The sequence below is a fragment of the Pelodiscus sinensis genome, chromosome Z, assembly GCF_052426305.1.
Source record: "Pelodiscus sinensis isolate ZL-2025 chromosome Z, ASM5242630v1, whole genome shotgun sequence".
Taxonomy (NCBI): domain Eukaryota; kingdom Metazoa; phylum Chordata; order Testudines; family Trionychidae; genus Pelodiscus; species Pelodiscus sinensis.
This window is the reverse complement of record NC_143085.1, coordinates 36,027,640-36,050,118: the sequence shown is the minus strand read 5'-3', so window position 1 is coordinate 36,050,118 and position 22,479 is coordinate 36,027,640. Positions and strand designations below refer to the sequence as shown.

The following is a 22,479-nucleotide window of genomic DNA, read 5'->3' as shown; positions in this document are numbered from 1 at the left end:
TTAATTTTGCTGGTTGTAAACCAATTAAGGTAGTGGGATATAATTGTTTAGATGATCATATTACAATATGTTAGGATTGGCTAGTTTAGTTTTAATAGAATTATAGGTTAAGGTATACCTGAAAATATGTTACACACTCTCTCTCACACACACACACAGCTCCAAGGTCAGAGCTGCCAGACCTTAACCCTGCACCAATGACACAATGCTGAAACTAGAGTCCAGGACCTGATCTTGACTGGTCACCAAGACAAGGTCATCTGTCTCACTGGAAGCAATGAGCACTGTATGCCTGGTGTGCATTCTGTTTATAATTAATAAACAGAGATTAAGAAGGATATTACTGTGTAAGGCACTTTTAGTGGTAAGAGAGACTGCAAATCCACAGGAAGTTACACCCTGAGTCCTAGCAACTGGGTTGGGGGGTGGGGGTATTTAAATTAACAGGGTTATACCTTGAGCCCTAGGATTTGGGTAAAGGTGTGTGTCACTAACATGTGGAAGTGACAGAAAAAAATGGGACTAGTAAACCTTCTGTCTGATACCAAGGCTCCTTAACAAGAAGAGAGTCAAGACAAACAGATAGGGACAGTGGTCAGGGAGCAAGTCAGTTAAACATGCGATATGGAGAATTTCTATGGCAACATACTCCACATGTTGTCTAAAATTCTAAGAGTTGTCAGTGCCAATTATGATGCTGCCACTGACTAGTGTTGTAGCACCTAAATGGGTCAGGGAAGGTGAAGTTATCATTTCAAAAGGTGCTCTGTCATTTCTGTTTTCAGTATCACTTCATAATGGGCAACAGGCAATCAAACATAAGGGTAAAACTCTGCTGTGTGTAAGGTTACAAGAAGATTTTATGGGAGAATTGCAATATGCTGGGATACTTAAAATGCCGTAAGAGAGCAAAAGCACCCATTAAATACAACTGGCCTCCAAGCTTTGTACTCTCATTTATTGTCATTGTTTGAATGCTACACATTTTGTACATGCAAAGATCCACCACAGACAGCAGTTTACTGTAGTTCACTTTTATTGCAGTTCCTTTTCACAGATTATCAGCTTTGCTATTGATATGAAAACTCTCAATTGTAAAATATAAAATTACTTCTGTACAGAACAAATACGCAGGGGAGTACTGGCATGAGATTCATTTGTATCTTTACTGAACAAGATACTGTATTTTTCTTGTTTACTTTAAAAATATAGGTATTTTTCCATACGTTCATTTTCTTGGTAACATTTTCACTTACATTTATATTTGCAATGACTAAAGTGCCCAAAAATCCTGCTTAATTTTCCAAGTTCATGGAGTATGCACATAGATAAGGCAGTTGCAAAACATCATGGAGGGAAGGGATGATATATTGTATTGGTTTTTCTTTCCTATCAGGACTCAATTTCCTTCTTTCTGTCAGCTTCTTTAATTCCTTTGAGAAATGCTCACACCACAATGTTAGAAAATATAGTCTTTTGTAAATACCTGGCAATGCTAAACTTGGAATCATAGTCAGAGAAGCCGATACACAAGAGATAGAATATCTGTTATTACTTAGGAAACTATGTAGTACAAAATATTTTCTATATTCATTCATAGTGTGATCCATATTCACATGTTCTGTAAAGCTATGTGGAATGATATGAAAGTTTTTATCTATAAATAGCTCCTTTAAACAGGTTTGATAGTGTCAGCATCTTCAATATAATAATAATAAAATCCATGAGCCATGTAAACTTTGCCTTCCCCCTTCTCTTCCAATCCCAACAACAGGATGAAAAAATCATTTCAACACGCATTTTGATAAAAATATTTTCAACTGAGCGGTGTGGGGACAGACCACAGAGTGGTTTAAAATACTTCAGGGAAAGCACATTGATATGAGGAAGGACTGCTGACCATGCCCTGGAACTGAAATATTTCCTATATAGCTAAACACACATTCTCTCTTGAATCCCGGCAATCAAGAGCCAGCATTGACCACACTTCTTTAGACCCTGGTATACTGGATGATAGTGGACTTGGAATATTATGCTCATTGGTCCATATTCAAACCTCTTGTAAAAGGGCAGCACTCCACAGAGGTCAATGTGGTTCCCACCAATCAATGAAATCTGGTCTTCACTTGTGGTGGAGGGGGAAGGTGTGTTCTTGTTTCCAGTGAAAATTCTAGATAGCTAGAAGTAGAATCCTAGTGAAGACAAAGCAGTTGGTAGCAAGTCCATGCAACAAACTAACAGCCTTGTCTTTACTAGGACTGTACCACCAGTTAGCTAACAAGTTCAGAACATACTTTTGTCCTAGTGAAGACCAGACCTTACACCAAATCTGGATTGGCCATTCGTACATGGGTTGGATTAATTAGCAAGGCACCATTAGCACCATGCACATGTAGCTGGAGTGGAGGGCGGGGAGCTGCTAAGTAAAGAGGCTATATTTTGTAAAAAATAGGGGCCCAGAGTTAACATGCAGAAACAGCAAAAGCCATTTCTATCATAATGTTTAAAGGCCAAACATTGCCTTCAGACACCATTGCGCACAGATGTCCCTCATCAATGTAGTATCTGAGTACCTCTAACATGGTTTCAGGAGGTGAGCTACTAACACTATATCTGGGGTGAGGAACAGAGAAGAGGGCCTCTTCAGTTAAACAGATGATGCAATGGCAATCCAGCATGGATTGATTTGTATGAGGGACAAATAGTGGAGAAAAGAGTTCTCAAAGGCTCGGTCTACACTGTAGCTTTTTTGGGGGACAAAGCTATGCAAATTGCGTGCCACAATTTGTGTAGCTTTTTACGATTGCTTTTCTGAAAGAGGCTTTTCCGCCATTTGGTCCCATCTAGATGAGGCCAAATGGCAGAAAAGCCTCCTCTTTTGGAGGAGCCCTTATTCCTCATAGAACAAAGTATACAGGGCTCCCCGAAAGAGCGCATTTGCACTTCTGGAAAAAAAAAGTGGAAGAGCAAATGCATTCCCTGGAGGCGGTGAAGTTCCTGGAAAACCCTCTCAGTGTAGACTTAACCCAAATACAGCAGAGTTTACACATTCATAGGTTATTCCGGCTGGCCAGGCTAGCATATAAAAACACCTGTTCCACAAAGACACATTGGCTTGTTTTATACAATTTACTGTATTACTTAAATTCAGGAATATCTGAAAGGAAAGTTTACCTCCAAAGACTGAAATTGTTTCATGTTTTAAACATGAACCTGTGCAAAAGAACGTAAAGACTGTCAGCATTGCCAATGACATGTTTTTCCTCCTGAGGTTGTAGGTGTTCTCTCTTATGGTTTAAGCCAACTGCAGAAGTCTGGATCAACTGTTCAGGTACAGTTTAGCTGACAGAACAGATTTTAGTATTTCCCTGTCACTGAAAGGTATTTGTATGGTGTTAAGATACACTGGGCCCAATTAGAGTGACAGAGGTTTAACATGCTTGGAACTGACCCACTTGGGGCATGTCTACACAGCAGGGCTAAAGCCGAATTAAGCTATGCAACTTGAGCTATGCACTGTGTTATTTCGGAATAAGGTCAGTTATTCCGAAATAACACTGCTGTGTAGATATACAGTTGGTCTGTTCCAAGAAAAATAAATGGTAGTAAGATAGCAATGAACCTTTTCCTGCCCACAGGACAGCCATATGGAACATATCTGCTTGTCCCAAATAATTATATTTCAGTTTCTTCCACTGTATTTTACAAAACAGACTCTGGCTAATTCATGTCAATTATTCTACACCAGACACCCTCACAGAACTCCTTCTTTTGCCCTTTATAAACAAGCAATGTCTTCTTTCTATAACACATTTCTAGCATCCAGAATTGTAATATTTTAAACATGTGGGCCAATGGGAGTTTGGGTTAACCAACTCTTTTGTTCTAAAGATTCATATAAAATGTGTGACACAGATCCTTAAAAAGCCAATTATGCTCTGTTTACAGTACATTCCTTTGAGAGCATTGGGCATAGCTGTGTATATAGTCAGGATGCAAAGTGTAAAGAAGGCAGCTACCAGCAATGATGCCTAGATGTTTTAAAGGATTCCACACTATTTATATTAAACTCATCCTAGAATTGTCTTGATCTCTACAGTTATACTTTGGGACATTAGGGCTCTCTATGTAATAACTTTACATCAAACCACATGTGCAAACATGTTAAATCAATTTTAAATGAATTGATAATGCTTCTCTGAATAGCATGGTTGAGAAAAAATTTGCACACGTATGTGGGAAAATTGAAGAAAGAACAGAGGAGAGCAACAACATTACGAAAGATTTAGGAAACATGACCCATGAGGAAAGACTGAAAGGATTGGATTTGTTTAGTCTGAAGAAGAGAACACCAAGGGGGCGCATAATTTAAGTACATAAAAGATGATTACAAGGAAGAGGGAGAAAAATTGCACTCATTTACCCCTAAGGTTATGAGAAAAATAGTTTGCAGCAAGGGAGGTTTAGGTTGGACATTAGGAAAAACTTCCTGTCAGGGTCGTTAAACATTGGAATAAACTGCCTAGGGAGTTTGGAGAATCTCTCTTATCGGGATTTTTAAGAGATCATTTGTCAGAGGTGATATTAATACGCTTTAGGCCTTTCCTGAAGGCAGGGGACTGGACCAGATGACCAGGTCCCTTCTAGTCTTACAATTCTATGATTTGTGAATTTGTAGCTGGCAGTTTTTTATATATGTTTCTGGTAGTTTTCCAGCAATTACTAGGTGATCAAAACAAACACCAGAGAGTGGAAAGCTAAATCTCTGTGCAAGCAAGAAGCAGCTTTTTAAATCTTATACCACATGTTAACAATGGAAAGCAAAAATTTAGCATCTTTGTTTACAGCAGATAATACAAAACCAGAAAAAATACTGACTTAGCATGTACTAACCTCAAGATATACAGCCAGGTGCATTTTGCAAAGGTGCATTTGCAAAATGAATATAAGAGAATAAAATGCTAGTTGGTGATCCCAATGACTATGAAATTTACAGGCTTGTACTGATCCTAAATGTAAGTGAATTAGAGTGCGAAGAGAGGGTTGTCCTAATTTCAGTGAAAAAGGGAGCATTAACATATTTCCAAGTGTCATATTACAGATGGATGCACATTTACTTTTTGAAAATATTGATAAAGGTGTGTAACTATGGGATGAAGAGCAGACAAAAAAGTGATGGTCTTAAAGGAAAACAACAAAATACTTTTGCAAAAACGTCTCATATTGAATGGCGAATACCAAACACCTATCACACTTACAAAGAGAGTTCAAGTCAAAGTGAGTTGAAGGTTAAAACTCACTCTTAAAAGAGCTTCCAACAGTTATTAATACAAAAAATAAGTCATACGTGAAGAACAGACTGCAGCTAAGAGCTCATTCCTAGTTCATATTAACAGCAAGTTATAATTTGTGAGTCTTAAACTAAAATAGTAAAAAGTTTCATAAACATTTAAAATTAAAATGAAATTAAAAGGTGTTTTACAATATGTTATTGTATGTGTAATAAATATTTTTAGACGTGTCAGTAATTATGTGGTGGGAACCTGAAGTCACAGGAGAAATTATATATTTAATTCACATACAAGACCAAGAAATAAAAAAAAATCAAGAAAAAAATATTATCCCCTTCAACCTCATCCTAAAGATTTTTAAAAATCAGATATATTTAAGATTATACACTTCTCACAAGCAGTGAAACTATAGTAAATGTCAGTGCACTGTTCATGCAGAAATGGACACATACTCATTCAAAGGGCTTTGCCAATGTGCAAAACCAAACCCATTAGTATAACAGAATGTGAAGCGAAAACACTGCAGCTAACAGTCCAAAGCATTTGTGGCTTTCATTCTGTTCCATCAGGAAGTATCAGACAAAATGCTCTCACTGTCATTAAAGAGACACTGTCAAGTTGCTCAATTCTAAAAATAAACTTCCCTAAGCATTCTTATGATCACAGGGACATTTATTTGGATTCTGAACAGCTTTAAAAAGCCACACATACACTTAACATGTGAAATTAAAAGTGACCAACAGTCTTCTATCACACCTAAAAATCCTGCAGCTAATGAAATACTTTTCAAATTGTACATGCCAATACCTTCAAGAACCTCTGATGCATAACTGACCAAACAAGCTGGCTGATGCCTCACAAGCACAGAAAAATAGAAGCCTTGCCTAAAAGTTACTTTTCCAAAAGTAAAACAGATCCCACAAAACATAAACAATGGGCAGAAAACATATACAAATAGTTTTTAAAAGTAGTCAACAGTGTCTCTTTAATAGTTTGGACCAGTGTGCTCATCTGGAAGCTTCTCCTTCTGGAAAACTCACTGACCTGTGACAGAAGAAACTGTAAAAGCCATGTCTCTGGCACTGTTACCTCAGGGCAAAGAACTGAGCAAAGACACTTTTATTATGAATTGGGAAAATATTCAGGTGTCTTTCAATCAGATAACAGATGCTGCTGTGGGAATGCTGATACTACTAAAAGGAAGAACACCACACTGGGCATATCTCTCACCATACTGCAGATATTTACTGAAGTACAGGCTGGGAGTGAAATCACCTCATTAGTGACTTCTTTAGGACAAGAATTGGCACATGGTTTATGGCAGCTAAACACTTGATGGGTGGCAGACAAAGCTTATCCCTTTGGTTAGCAGGTGCATTTGTGGAGTACCACATGGAACATGCCTTCTGAAATGCTTAGCAGTAAGAGGAAAAATGAGTGCAAGTGCTGGAGCCTGAATTTTAACATTTAATTTAAAAAACCTTTCAGCAGGGAACAAAAACTGCAGTGCAGCAGACAGTGAACTCTTGTGTTTTGCTCCCACAATGTAATGCTAGCACATATTTTTAAAGATTTTCTGAAAAGAGCACTTACTTGGGGAAAAGAAAGTAGCTAATACATATTTTAAATACAGTATCCATTTATAATTTATTTATAAATGGACATCTTAGTTAAAAATATCTAGATTTCATAATCTGTCTCCAAAGACATCAAAACTCTTTTGATTTGACCGACACAGCTGTGTTGTGATGTTAATATTATCTACATTACTAACACACCTCTATGGTCTTACCAAAGTAAAATGTATAGATCATTTAATAAACATTTGAGAAGTTAGAGATTGCATTTAGATTATCCCACAAAATCAGCATAAAAATAAACACTTAAAATTGATATTTACAGAGGTAACTAATAAAAATATCAAGTGAAACAATCTGAGGTGCTTCTAGAATGACATTCAACAAATATCGGAAACCCTCATATTGACAAGAATATACATCCTTCCTCGTCACTTGCTTTTTAGTAATAAAAACAATATTTACATTTATTTTTAAAGAACTGATTGACATTATTGCTTTATCTTCCTAAGAATATGATATTCTAATGATGCAATTACACTATTGCTGACAGATCATATAAAATCCCAGTTAAAGAATGAAAAATTAACATTATGCTCAATCTATATATCAACTTGATCTGCCAGATCAGCATATCTCGTGTAAGCATCAGCCAATCAACAATACCTTTAAAATACATCAGTCACATTTCATTTTTAATATGGCAGTAAACATGATTTGTTCTTTCACTCTCTCTTCAACAAACTTCATTCTATATAAGAACCACTATTAGTTCACAAAAAATTAATTTGATTTAAAATTGTGTTATTTTCATAAACAAATACAAACCCCAGCCTTTACACAAGACACTCCTAACCATTATTCAGATGCTGGAGTTACTGAACATTGCTGAATTCTGAAGACATGTCATCTTTGATCGAAGGCAAGGGGACTTTTCCTGATGTGCAGATTTTACCAGAACAAATGTTACCCTCTGGCAAGACCTTCTGAAGTGCTAAGTCTACTGCACCACCTTTTATTTCAGGTACTTCTAAAGTGACTATGTCCTTCCCTATCTGAGAAGATACAGCTTTGTATTTGTCTTGGAATTTTAAGCAGCTTTCTCCACAAAGCAGGAAGGCACCATGCACATAGTAGTCGAGGCAGGAAGCAAACAGCAGCAGCATGATGTGTGAATTTTAGGTTCAGATGAGTTAAGGCTTCTGTTACACTTCTATGTCTTTTCTTAATCAGAATCAGTGTCTGAAAAGAAAAAGAAAACCCGGAAGCTGTTTGAATAGCTGCTGTATGACATTGCTTATACATTTAGCCAATCTCATCACTTCCAAGTCTCTCTGACATGTGGGCATTCTCAGTGATACTATTTGTTTGTTGCTTGTGCAGTAGCAGCAGACACAAGCTATTTTGTGTTATTAAATGGCATATGAACCATTAAGAGCATCACTGAAATCAAATACTCTCCTGGGTTAAATATCTATCTGCAGAATCTACCTGTTAACCAATGACCATGCTTAGTAGCAAGACTACACACTATTCTAAAATTAGTAGAAGATGTGTTATACAATAGAACTGTCTGCTAAGAAGTTAACTGGGCTAGTAAATAAGGCTATACACCAATAAAGGAAAGGAGGAACTGCATCATCTGTACAGTAAATTCCAATGAAATCTGATCTGTTTCATTATGGGAATATTTTACAGCCTTGGACATGGATTGCACAGTCACATACAATGTGCATTTACTCCATGCTTACAGAATCAGTGTACAGATGTGTTCAAAACAGATTTTCCACTCAAAGTTTCACATTTGCTTCAGCTCTAAGGGGCTTAAGTATTGCAAAGATCTATCTGCTGCATATCCAGCCTCATGGGTGTACCAGTCACAGCAAGAGTTTACCCATGCCCAATATGTACGTACATTGTTTCTGCCAGGTTGCAAGGCTAAATGTAACTACATGTTCCTTTCTCCTTCAGATAATTATGTCTTTTTAGATTAAAAGACAAGTGACTTCACAGCCAAACTGACAGACCCAAACTCTATATAGTAGCCCCCTCCTTTTTTTGCAGTATTGTACCTTCTCAAACCTGATTCTCATATTGGCTTTGCCTTTTCTTTGATTTCAGCTCTTTCAGCCATTGAGGAGACATTTCTTCTGACCTAAGGATACAGCAACATAAACTTTAGATTACAGAAACAAAACCAAGATGAGTCATATGCTTCTAGGCTCCCAGAAAGGAAATGAACAGCTCTATCTGAATGTACTGCTTGCTGGGTTATAAGTAGTGCTCTTACCTGTTCTCCTCAGCACTAGAGGGCAGTACCCTACCACCCGGAGCTCCTTGCTGGAACTGGGATTTCAATAGCTGTGCTGATTTTATTTCACTGGGACTCTCGGGTTCTTGTCTTTTCCGAAGCTGAGCCTAGGAAAAAGGTGTTTTTTTAATTAAAAAAAATATAAATCCTGCTTTTGGCTTGAAATACAAACTGATCACTCAAACCATTTCACAGGTTTATGAAGCAGAAGAAAGCAGAAGTCTGAAATCAATCAATTACATATATTCATAATGGAATTTACCATAAACCTGAGGAGCTGTTAGAAAACATACATGATTCTGACATTAAATATCCTTCTATACCACAGCCAATATATCTGTCAATAATACAGGGTCAATAAGGGTGTGTCTAGACTCCATGCCTCCGTCGACGGAGGCATGTAGATTAGCCAGATCGGAAGAGGGAAATGAAGCCGCGATTAAAATAATCGCGGCTTCATTTAAATTTAAATGGCTGCCCCGATCTGCCGATCAGCTGTTTGTCGGCAGATCGGGAGAGTCTGGACGCGATGCCCCGACAAAGAAGCCTTTCTTCATCGACACAGGTAAGCCTCGTGAAACCAGGTTTACCTGTGTCGATGAAGAAAGGCTTCTTTGTCGGGGCATCGCGTCCAGACTCTCCCGATCTGCCGACAAACAGCTGATCGGCAGATCGGGGCAGCCATTTAAATTTAAATGAAGCCGCGATTATTTTAATCGCGGCTTCATTTCCCTCTTCCGATCTGGCTAATCTACATGCCTCCGTCGAAGGAGGCATGGAGTCTAGACACACCCTAAGAGAATAGGCTATTTATAACATTGCTATCAGTTTCTAGGCCATCTAACAGATCATCCTTTTTTCTCTTCTAATCAGATTGGGGTTCTCAAACTTCATTGCACTGTGATGCCCTTTTGACAACAAAAACTACTATTCCACCCAGGAGGAGGGTTGTATCTGAGCGAGAGGGGTTGGGAAGGAGACACAGCCCAAGAGCTTCAGCCCCAGGCAGAGGGCCTGTAACTTGAGTCCTTGGGCCTGGGCTCTGGGAGGTGGGGTTTGGGATTTGGCCCTGGGCCACAGCAAGTTTAAGGCAGCCCTGGTAATCCCACTAAAATGGATCACAACCCATGGCAAGGTTCTGACCCACAATCTGAGAATTGCACTTTCTGGGATTCTTACTCCGTCCTCTAGAGATGGTGGCTACTGTCAGTCATGGGACATTAGACTAAATGGACTCCTAATCTACTCAAGGATGATCTGGCTATATTCACCTTGAGAACAGAGGGGTCCATGCCTGGAAAAACAGGAAGCCTCTGAGGTGGTGCAGCTGAGGATCTCTCTGTTTGATGTATTTTTTCTTCCTCATCAGACTCTTCCTGTTTTTTAGATTTTTCTCCTAGCAAAAAATTACAATAACCAGATGTTATTTCACACCAGAGACATTTATGCAGAAACAAAGCAAATTGCTCAGCAAAGGTTCTGTCCATGTCTTGACCTCATATCCCTCCTCCTATGTAACAAGATACACAGGGTAACAATGCAACAAAATAGACTCATGACTGAGTGGAAGTTATTTAGTGCTCACACTATGGCAACAGGCGCTATAAATACCTACTAGTAGAGAGACTGTAGGGCTGTACAAAGGCAAAACTATATACTGAAATTCAGCTATTGCTACTGAATTGTTCAGTTTATACATTAAAAGCACAAAAGCACATGTGTGTATGTTAAAGTTAAGTTTACATTAGCGCGGTTCACTCACATTCACTGGCCTCTTGCTTACTACATTTTGGCTTTGCACAATGATCATCACAGGTCACAGCGTGAGTCACTTGTAGCTTTGTAACATTAACATTTATGATTCGGTGTCTTAAAATAAACACTGATTTTTTAATTTTGTCAGGTCACTAAAAATGCACACAAGATCAGCTAGCTCCTAGTAACATGAGAACAGAGCAACTGAAACACACAAACCTGTAATAACTGGGGCAACCTGGTAAATCTCCTTCCAACAGAAACCAGCAGAAGGGGCTACTTTGATTGATCATACATTCTTTTCTCCCATCCATTGACCCTTAATATCCTCCACTCTATTCTACACATCCACAGGGAGACCAGAGAACTGCAGCCATACAGCTCAATGTATAACTATGATGGTTACCACAGAACAAGAAGCTGTGTCAGCTACATTGATGGAAGATAGTAAAGACGCTTTGGCAATTGCTCTTGTTGATGAGGTTTTAAAACAGGCCCTTCTGCTCTTGTTGCAAAAGTGAGAATGTTTGCTATAGTTCATACTGTTGCACTTTGCCTTCAGGCCATGAGAACTGGCTACTTTGGACCTGTAGGGTGGCCAAAGAGTGGCGTTTGTGGCTGAGAACGTGTAGGAGCATAAGATCCTGGCTGTGACAGCTGATCTAGACCAGCACTGTGGTTGACCTAGACAGCTGGGGAGTGTGCCATGAGCTGGGAGAAAAGGCTGTCTGAGCCCTTGGCTGGTACCTTGTGCTTCTTGTCAACCTGCCTACATGTTGGCAAGAAATCAGCTAGTATTTGCCACAGTGAATGGGTGGGTGGCTTATAGGGGATTGTTAATGGGTAAGCAACCTCCTCACCTGGAGAAGAGGCAAGTAAAATATGCACCAGGAATGCTGTAGTTCTTATGTGTCCTTCAAGGGATTTGTAAAGCCTCAGCTACCCTCTTTACCTAGTCTTTGAAGTCACCCACGTAGCATGGGGGAGGGAACATGACTGCCTTGCCTTGTGAGGAACAGGATTTACTGAATGGCATTGCCACCTCCTCTTCCCTTAGCTCTTATTCATCTGAAGGCTCTTTCTTGGGAAGAGGGTGCTGGGGCACCAGTGGGGACATTCTAGAACAGATCACCATATGGGACCCAAGTGTTCTAGAAAGCCCAGAGTGGCAGAACATAAGGAAAGCGAGAGGGATCTATTGCCAAGGTTGATGGGAGATATCAACTGGCTGCTGGGGTCTCATACCTAGTACACAACAAAAGGAGAGGTGATAGAATCCTGTATGAAAATGTCCGAGTCTGAGCAAGTGTCACCCCTTGTACTCAGCAGAGGCGCTAAGGGTGTTGGTACCAATGGTAAAGTTGGTACAGGCAGTCGCATTAGTACTGGAGACCCAGATTTTGTGTGTGTTTGTAGCAGCACTTAGAATCATAGACTCCTAGGGCTGGCAGAGACCTCACGAGGTCAGCGAGTCCAGCCCCCTGCCCAAAGTAGGACCAACCCCAGCTAAATCATCCTAGCCAGGGCTTTGTCAAGCCGAGGCTTAAAAACCTTTAAGGACGGAGACTCCACCCCCTCCCTAGGGAACCCATCCCAGTGCTTCACCCCCTCCTAGGGAAAGAGTTTTTCCTAATCTCCAACCTAGACCTCCCCCACTGCAACTTGAGACCATTGTTCCTTGCTCTGCCTTCTGTCACCACTGAGAACAGCCTTTCTCCAGCCTCTTTGGAATCTCCCTTCAGGAAGTTGAAGGCTGCTATCAAATCCCCCCTTCTCATCTCTTCTGCAGACTAAATAAGCCCAAATCCTTCAGCCTCTCCTCATAGGTCATGTGCTCCAGCCCCCTCATCATTTCATTGCCCTCCGCTGGACCCTCTCCAATGCATCCACATACTTTCTGTAGTGGGGGGCCCAGAACTGGATGCAACACTTGAGGGTATGACAGTACTAAAGGGTACATCCGTACTGGCAAAACATTTTCTTGGTACTCCTTAAAAGAGAGAGTTTGGGCTCTGACACAGATGAGCCTCGAGAGAGAGGACTTCTGACCTTACGCCCTGATTCCTCAGGCTGAGATATGTCGAGTGCTACTGGAGAGAGTATGGATAGGATGGGCGGTGCATCCTTTATGATCATGGCTCAAGGAAGAGGTCGAAGCTCTCCCTCTGCTCGTAGAACTCCAATGAGGCTGCCAGTGATGGTGCTGAATAGAGTGGTTTGCTAAGAGACTTCCTGGTATACAAAGTAGTAGAAGCCTTTTGGAGGAACCAACATCTCCGTAGCAGAGGAATGGTAAGCCTCAGCATTAAACATACCAGGGAGCAAGATGTCTTTATTTCCTGCTCTTTGGGCCAATTTCTCCCATCCAGCAATCAATGTATTTTCTTTTTAGTGAGTTATGAAGTCTCCAAATATGCTACTTCATCTCTGCTCACTTGAGCTGAAGAAGCTACTGGAGTGGCCTGAGAGGCTGACCCTAGTGTGTTTGAGTGAGGAGGTGGAAAGGTTCAGGGCAAAATATGGACTCTGAAATGATGGTGGGTCTCAAAGAGAACGAACACTCAAGAAGGAACCTCTTTCAGGTTCCTGGATCTGCTCTTGAATGTAAGGAGATGGGGATGAGAGTCACAGACTGCTGAAAGGCCCCTGGTTGAGAGAAGAACCTGTGTCAGGTCTGCCAAGTTTTGGGACCTAGGATTTTGGGCACACCAAAGGAACAAAGGCCACAATCGAGGCCTTGATCATGGAACAAAGGGGAAAGAAAATATAAAAGCAAAACATATGGGTATATCATTAATAAAATAATAGGAATGATAAGAAACACACAGATGTAGGGATGATAAGTTAGCTGGTTTCTCTAGCTACAGGTGGTTAAGAAGGAATTGGAATCCACCTATCCCTATACATCCTCAGGCTGGAGCACCCGGGTATGTAGGGCACAAGATAGATGTACACACTGCCAACAAAAATCTCACAACTGAAGTGGAGTACCTGGAGGGACAATAGTTCAAAGAGGAGAAAAGATACTATGGAGGATAAAATATGTCCAAACCATTGAGAGGGAAACCTGTGGAGTCTTTAAACATCCAAGTGCTGTCAGTCTCCTCCACCACAGAGAATTTGTTCTCAGACTCTATCTGTCTGCTTCTCCTGAGCGAATGGGAGCTAGGTGCTCGGTGGCGAATCCTTTTGCTGAGCTGCACGCGGGATTTCAGGGCACTGGAATCCAGTACAGAAGTTTGCTTTTAAAAAGAAAAATGTGATCAATTAGTCTGAAAATAGAGCAGTTCATTCCCTAATTACTTCAAGTCTTATTTTTAAGCATAACCCTATTTCAGTTTAATTAAGTCAACTTTTGCTTTAATTATCACCATTATGTTAAATTCCAATTAAATCAAATTTACTCAGAGTGCTAAAATGCTATATACAACAGATACAGAACTAGAATGGTTTTCCTTTTGGGCAGTTCCCGGAACCCTGCTTGGTTCTGGATGCCTGATCTGTAGAATCACTGCAGAGTTATATTTTGATAACCAAACTATGCTAATTCTTCTGCTCTTATTAGGTAATGATGGCCATCAGCCAATCAGAAAGCAGGGATTTACAAAATCATAAAGGAATTATGCAACTCACAATCTCCCTCTGATAGCTGCTATAATTTCTTAGCTCTGATTCATCCCATCCTCAGACATGTCAAGCTGTTTGCCAGCAAAAAAAGACTGAAAGGTTAACACCTTGGTGAAAAGGAGATGATCAGTTATTTAAAACAATGCCATCTCCATATGCAAAGGAAAACTGAATGCATTACGAGTCAGTAAAGACCACTGCAGTTGTATTTAGTGATATAATATACTGCTGATAACAACAGACTTTCCCCCACAGACCTGGGGCCCTCCATCCTCCCCTGAATGTTTCTATTTTAAAACAAATATTTTAAAAGATCTCAGTTCAGAAACTATTCACCAAAAGAGCATGAGGGGAGAGTGGGGCTTCTATCCTTTGACAGTGCTGCCTGAAGTCAGCGCTGTTTGAAATGGCACTTACAGCTGCTGGGAGGGTGGCTCTATTGTCCTAGAGCAGAGGCTACTACAAGGTATCTTACAGCCAGAATCCACTGGCAGTCAGGTGTGGAACCACTGCGCTACAGCCCAGGGTCTGGACTATCATCCTTACAGCAATGGTCACTAACCAGTAGATCCTGATTTACTGAGAGCCTCTGACAGGGGACCTCGGAGACTCTGACAGGAGATCCTGACTGGTTTGGCCAAGAGGTTATCAAATGCTGGCACTTCAACTGCCCCTCCACCTAATGCTGCTCATCTCCTGCCTTTTGCCTTGGAGTTGCCTCCCGCTTGCTGTTCAGGGCAGAAAAGGGAGAGGAGGGGTGCTGATGTGAAGGTGTCCCCTCTCCCATCCTGTAGCCTATCTCCAGAGTAGGGGGCACAACAGGATTTGGGATGGAGTTCGCTGGCTGCTTTAGGGAGTGGTGCAGGGCCAGGACAGGGGTGAGCCTGCCTTAGCTCCACTGCACCACCACCTAGAAGTCATTTGAGGTAAGCCGTGCCCAGTCGGACCCCACATCCCAAAACCCTACCCCAGTCATGAACCCCCTCCTACACCACTGCCCTAGCCACGAGCACTTCTGTATCCAAACACCCACCCAGAGTCTGCTCCTAGAACCCCTCCAGCACCCCAACTGCCTGCCCCAAGCTCAGCTCAGAGCACCTCTCAGACTCCAAATCGCTTAATCCAAGACCAGAGCCTGCACCCTAACCTGCTGCCCCAGCCTGGTGAAAGTGAGAGAGGGTGCGGGAGGAAGGGAAAAAGGGAGGCAGGATGGTGTGAGCAAGGGTGAGGCCTCGGAGAAGGGGCACAAAGGAGGCGGGGCCAGAGTATTTGGGTTTGAGGTTGATTTTGGATTGTACTTACATTCAAAAAGGGATCTCATGCTTAAAAAGGTTGGAGACCACTCTCCTTACAGGAAGAGAAAGAGCTAGCCTCCTTCATACATTTTATAGTGCTGTCAGTTGTTCAGCTACACTGTTGCTATTCAGGTCAGCTATACTAATACACAAAAGGCAATGCTGTAGCAGCTTATAACAACATTATATATTCCACCTCCCCCAAAGCAGCAAATTCTACTACAAAATGAGAGCGTTAGTGTTTGTGTGGAAAGAGAACATAACATCTGACAGGAAGCTTTCTACAGTAGATCTGCCACTAGATGATTGGGACGTAAATATTGGTTAAAAAATTAAAATTAAAATGTTTATTTAACTGGTTAACCAAGGTCACTCTCACTGGGGCTGTGGGTCTGGGGTCTTGCTGGCCAGGCACAGCAGGGCTGCACCAGGCTGGCCTGTCCTACATGGATGGGGCTGAGGCCGCTCCAGGCAGCCCGATTTGCCATGGACTGGGCTGCTCTGGCCTGGTGTGGCTGGCTAGCTGCTGGGGCTTGGGCAAGGTCTGGTTACCCTTTTACATCCCTACTAACTGACATATATTAAAAGAAGAGCGCCTCTTATTCAAGATACATTCTTAATTCACAGAGCCTGTAACCTGAAAGGAGAAATCCTCATTAACTGTAGGTATTCTCTGGTACAGCACTAAAGCAGAGTGCATTCTGTATGACTAGGAACTGTGTTACCAACAGTCTGGTGTAACTGAGGAGTCTCAATTTCTCCAAAGAGTCTTTACATTTGTATAATTTTAGTAATAAGATTTTAAAAACACCACAGAAAGATGTTCCAGTGTAAATTAGAAAAGCAGTATTAAAATCCAGTATCTATATCTTAGTCTTCATTTCTCGCAGCATGGTGAGAACAAGCAATTTGTATTGCTTAACTATGTTGCCTTGGAAATGTATGGTTTCCATTTCCTAGACCCATTAAACTTTCTTTCACAGCAGATCTTTTAGGAGCAGAGTGAAAATGACCCAGTGAAGTACAACTTTAACAAACCAATCATAGGACTTATTCATGACCACTGTCCCTTTGGACTTTGTAATGGAATTCACAAACCCAATGAGAAAGGCTCTCAGAAGAACTTTCAATACAATTTATCTTAAACTTTTCACACAAAAAGTCAATGAAGAAGCCTTAATGGATAAAGTAATATAGAACAAGGCAGAATGTAAAACTGGAAGACACAGCATAGCATTTTGCTAACGATATCGTTGTCATACTTACATCTAAGAAGGAGAAGTCGATGGTTTTCTCCTCAGGGAAGGTATCAGCTTGAAGGGGTCCCTCAATACCATCAGTTGACTCCATATCAGTGCTGGAACGGTCCAAACTTGTGCTCCTGTGGTCTTTTGAGGAATCATGCTGATCAATCATGGAGGCAGGTTCCGTTTGAGAAGAGAAAGAAGACAGCCGGCTGTTTGGTGGCTGCTTTCTTGTTGAAGTAACATTGCTTCCTGAAGAAGGAGACTCAGGCACAAAGCTGCAACACAAGAAAATGAACTCTGAGGCAGCAGGATGCATGAGTGAACATATAAGCAAATGTATTTTATATCATGCATATTTAGAATGCAATCATGATGTATTGCCTGTCCAGGAACATACATGCAGCCATCTATGAGAGGAATATACAGTATTAGAGTATCCTAGAGCTAGTGTGTGGCTTGAGTTGTAGGAATAATGGATAGACGCTGAAGTGTGAAATATCCTCCTCCATAAGCCCCATAGTAAATACTGTGGCCACAAATGCAGCCACAAATTCATAGCAGCCCCATGACGGTGTTGGAAAATGGCAGATGGACCCATTCCATTGGCTCTGTTCCCATCTCAGTCCTACAACTCCCTGGAGTGCTACACTGTAATAAAACTTTGCAGAAAGCATGGCAGGATTTGGAGATTCATAGCCATCACATGTTGTGAAGCTTTTCAAAGGAGTAGCACCAGTCCCACAAGGCCAGGTCTTTGTACTGCCTTAGATGACAGACTGTCACTTGGGTTCAAGCCCAGGGTACCCTGTAACATGTAAGCAGAGTTACAAGGCAAGTTGCTATGTCTTCACTGCCTATTTAACCTCAGCCAGCTAATGCAGGTAGGCTAATCCGAGGGTTTTTTTTTTCAGTGTAAACATATCCTCTAAATATGATAACTACACAAACAGAACTCATGCAGATTTCAATACAAAGCATGATTTTGTTTACAGCAAATGTCCAAATGTTGATAGGTTTTGTGCAATTAAGCGAACTGTCTAGAGATGTTTTAGATGCACAAAAGGGAAAGATCAGATAGACTGGAAAGAAAACAAGTCAGAAGGATCAGACCCTGTCTACAGGCCTCAGCTCAGAGGGCTAGTATGTGAGTTCTTTCCAGGAGGGCATTAAATGACGTGCCTAACATTTCAGATTTATCCTCTCATCTTCTCCTCGTGGCTACAAGTGTGCACTGAGGAGCGCTTTGTTTGGGAATTGTTATATACATACATACATACATTAAACAAGGAAAGGTCAAAGAAATGTGTCTTGCACTCAGAGCAGACTGTGGTGATATCTGTGTGATGGCCCTTTGCTCCAATGGGAATTTATTTCATAGTCTTGGGGTGGACCTATGAAGTACATTTAGTATTTACTTGGATTTAGACAGCTCTTTAAAGGGACAGTGAGAAATTTCAGCTACTTCTAACTCAAAGGAAAGAAATTTTGTCAGCAATATTTAAATATTCTCTGACCCTGCCCTGCTTGAGTCACTGGCTGACCAAAGCTCGGCACTTCATTACACTCCCCTGTGAGGGCCGATGGGAAGATGCTATCCTGTGATTGGGAGGCATTAAACAGCATTATGATTTACACATTGTCATTTTTATCTGCAATGATATTTGTTACTTAGGGTTCAATCTACTCAGAGAAATACTGACAGGCTGATCCCTGGATAGGCAACCATCAATTGTTTAGGCACTCAAGAAACCAACACTGGTCTGATGAAGCACAGTTGACATGGTGGGATACAGAATCATTAGATGAAAAAACTCCTAAACTACTATGGAAGTTAGTAATCATAAGTAACTACTTGAACTATACCTGGGAGCAGCAGATAAGCAGTGCAGGTCACAGCATGCCAGGGTTATGTATACCCACTACAGTCCATCCCTCTTAGGATATGTGCTGACATAAATCTGCACTAGATTCTGGGTTCTTTTAAAGTATAGTCTCTAAATACAGCACACAAATAACTAGCTTCAAGTTTATAAAGGTGTGTGGATCACTAATGTGAAGTCTGCATCAGGGAGAAAGGGCCACCTATGCCAAGTTATGCACATTCACTGTGGGAGTGTGCTAGTATCACCTGCTGTGGAATACTGTGCTAGTTACAGAACTTCCTAAGCAAGAATTTCAATTTACTTTGTTTCTACTGTGTTTTCAACATTGCAGCTGAACGTTGGTTGGAGAGGCAAAATGCTCCTTATTCTATTAAAGGAAAAAAAAACCCTCTCCACTTTACTCTGGGGGTATTTCAGTGAGTCATTCACCTTACCCCAGCCCTCAAGCAATTCTTTTTTAAAACAAATGATATGAAGTTATTCATGTAGAGCAGCAGATGGCATGAGAACCATGAATTGGAATAGGAAGATCTTTAAAGGCAGATCTTTTTAAAAGGTATTTATTTTAACAACAAATACCAAAATGTTTAAGATCTGTAGGTGATCACTGGCAGTATTCAGTCCTGGAAAACCTCTCCCAACTCCATCTCTAACTAAGCTCTCATAAGAACCACTCTATGTCTAGACAAACACACAGCTCAATTAACTTGCATGAGACACTCAGGTTTGGGGTGGCATTTAATGGTGGTGGAGAGAATTGGATATAAATAAAACCACCACATTGGCTATAGTAGGCCATGAAATTGATTTATTTTTTAAATGAAACATTAATCGATCAGACTCATTTCTGCTAAGCGTCCTTTATGATATGCTTGCTTTTGAGAAGTTTCTAGCTTAGCTATTTTAAGAAACATTCTTAAAATCTGCATATACATTTGTGTTACATTTTATATATATAATTTTTTAAGAGCAGCACTCAGTACTTGGTGTGATTGACAGTGATAATAATCTTGAAAGGAAAACATTGAAGAATGTATTGTAGAAAAAATAGTTTATCATCAAGCAACAGCAAACATGTTAATTTCCAGGTTGGCAGGCACTGATAAAACTTCACAGGTGGAGTTTCAAGGAGATAAACAGAAGAAATGTCTCTTGCTTCCCTTAGCAGTGGCCCTGCTCCCAGCCAGTTAAGAAGTAATGCAAATGAGCTCAAAGAGAACCTTGTCTAGTAGTCTTTACTAGGAAAGATGGTTGGTATCTGCAACTTTAGGACTTTTAGACCAGTGGGCTTCAAACTTTTTGTCTCATGACTAGATGAAGAAAATTGTTGATGCCCACAACCCGACATAATTTGACTAGTGTGTGAGCTCTGGGCTGAGGATGGGAGCTTTGGGGCATAGGAGAGGGCTCCGGTTTTATGGGGGGGTAGGGATCAGGGCTGGGGCAAGAAGGGCTTACCTCGAGCGGCTCCTGGCCAGCACTGCAGTGGGGTGTGAAGGTACTTTCCTGCCTGCCTGGCACCATAGACCATGCTGCAGCCCATAAGCAGCTCATTTTTTTGAGGAAGAATGGCTCTTGCACAAAACAAAAGACAGGACTATGCAGCACTTTAAAGACTAAGCAGTTATTGGTAAAGGGAGATTCAATCATTAGAAATATAGATAGCTGGGTTTGCGATGACCAGGAAAACCTGGTGACTTGCCTGCCTGGTGCGAAGGTTGCAGATCTCTAGAGGCATCTAGATAGACTTATGTGTAGTGCTGGGGAGGAGCTGGTGGTCATGGCACATTTAGGTGCCAATGACATAGGGAAGGATAGCAGAGATGTCTTGGAGGCCAAATTTAGACTGCTAAAAAAGAGACTGAAATCCAGGACCTCAATTGTAGTATTCTCAGAAATGCTTCCAGTTCCACATGCAGGGCCAGGTAGGCAGACAGAGCTTCAGAGTCTCAATGCGTGGATGAGACGATGGTGTAGGGAGAAGGGGCTTAGCTTTATAAGGAACTGGGGAAACTTTTGGGAGAGGGGGAGCCTATACAGGAAAGATGGGCTCCACCTAAACCAAAGTGGATCCAGACTGCTGGCACTTAACATTAAAAAGGTCGCAGCACAGCTTTTAAACTAAGAGATGGGGGAAAGCCAATTGGTGCAGAGGAGCACGTGGATCAGACAGAGAGGTCTCTTAGAGGAGAGTCTATTGATAGAGATTCTCTAGGTTTTAGTCAGGAGGAGAGGATGGAAGAGGATAAAGTATGGTCCGGATCAGATGAAAAACATTCACATAAAAAAGAATCTGACACATCAGAAAAGGGCAGACAAATAAACAGTGGCAAGTTTTTAAAGTGCTTGTACACAAATGCTAGAAGTCTAAAAAATAAGATGGGTGAACTAGAGTGCCTCGTGTTAAAGGAGGATACTGATATAATAGGTATCACAGAAACCCGATGGAGTGAGGGCAATCAATGGGACAATCATTCTGGCATCCAAAATATATCAGAAGGACAAAACATGTCATGCGAGTGCGGGAGTGGCAGTATATGTGAAAGAAAATTTAGAATCAAATGAAGGAAAAATCTTAAATGAATCAACATGTTGCATAGAATCGCTAGGGATAGTAATTCCCTGCTCTAATAAGAATATAACAGTAGGGATCTATTATTGACCACCTGACCATGACAGTAATAGTGACTATGAAATGCTAAAGGATATTAGAGAGGCTATCAAAATAAAGAACTCAATAATAGTGGGGGATTTCAACTATCCCCATATTGAGCAGGTACATGTCACCTCAGGCTGAGATGCAGAGACAAAATTTCTTGATACCTTAAACGACGACTTCTTGGAACAGCTGGTACAGGAACCCATAAGGGGAGAGGCAATTCTCGATTTAGTCCTGAGTGGCGCGTAGTATCTGGTCCAAGAGGCAACTATAACAGGACCACTTGGACATAGTGACCATAATATAATAACATTTAACATTCCTGTGGCATTTAATGTCAAAAAGGGGAACTATGCAAAAATGAGGAGGTTAGTTAAACAGAAACTAAAAGATACAGTGACTAAAGTAAAATCCCGGCAAGCTGCAGGGACACTTTTCAAAGATACCATAATAGAGGCCCAACTTAAATGTATACCTCAAATTAAAAAACATAGAAGAAGAACTAAAAGAGAGCCACCATGGCTTAACAACTACGTAAAAGAAGCAGTGAGAGATGAAAAGACATCTTTTAAAAAGTGGAAGTCAAATCCTAGTGAAGTAAATAGAAAGGAGCATAGACACTGCCAAATTAAGTGTAAAAACGTAATAAGAAAAGCCAAAAAGGCATTTGAAGAACAGCTAGCCAAAAACTCAAAAGGTAATAAAATGTTTTTTAAGTACATCAGAAGAAAGAAGCCTGCTAATCAACCAGTGGGGCCGCTGGATGACCGAGATACAAAAGGAGCACTTAAAGACGATAAAGTCATTGTGGAAAAACTAAATGAATTCTTTGCT

General features: G+C 40.9%; 1 protein-coding gene across 3 annotated transcripts in view; it reads right to left on the bottom strand.

Moving 5' to 3' along the window:
* Nucleotides 1-936: 936 nt before the first annotated feature.
* Nucleotides 937-22,479, bottom strand: part of KIAA1671 (KIAA1671 ortholog) — a 191,553-nt gene continuing 170,010 nt past the window's right edge. For 2 of the 3 annotated variants that reach the window (XM_075898867.2, XM_075898868.2), the window contains 6 exons: nt 17,123-17,378; nt 14,002-14,176; nt 10,451-10,575; nt 9,159-9,286; nt 8,941-9,023; nt 937-8,110 (listed from right to left, as the gene is read on the bottom strand). In XM_075898867.2, the coding sequence (XP_075754982.2) occupies nt 8,945-9,023; nt 9,159-9,286; nt 10,451-10,575; nt 14,002-14,176; nt 17,123-17,378 (763 nt within the window). In that variant the 3' untranslated portion in view covers nt 937-8,110; nt 8,941-8,944. Of the gene's footprint in view, nt 8,111-8,940; nt 9,024-9,158; nt 9,287-10,450; nt 10,576-13,986; nt 14,177-17,122; nt 17,379-22,479 lie in introns of all 3 variants that reach the window. The other variant, XM_075898866.2, reaches the window with a different exon arrangement.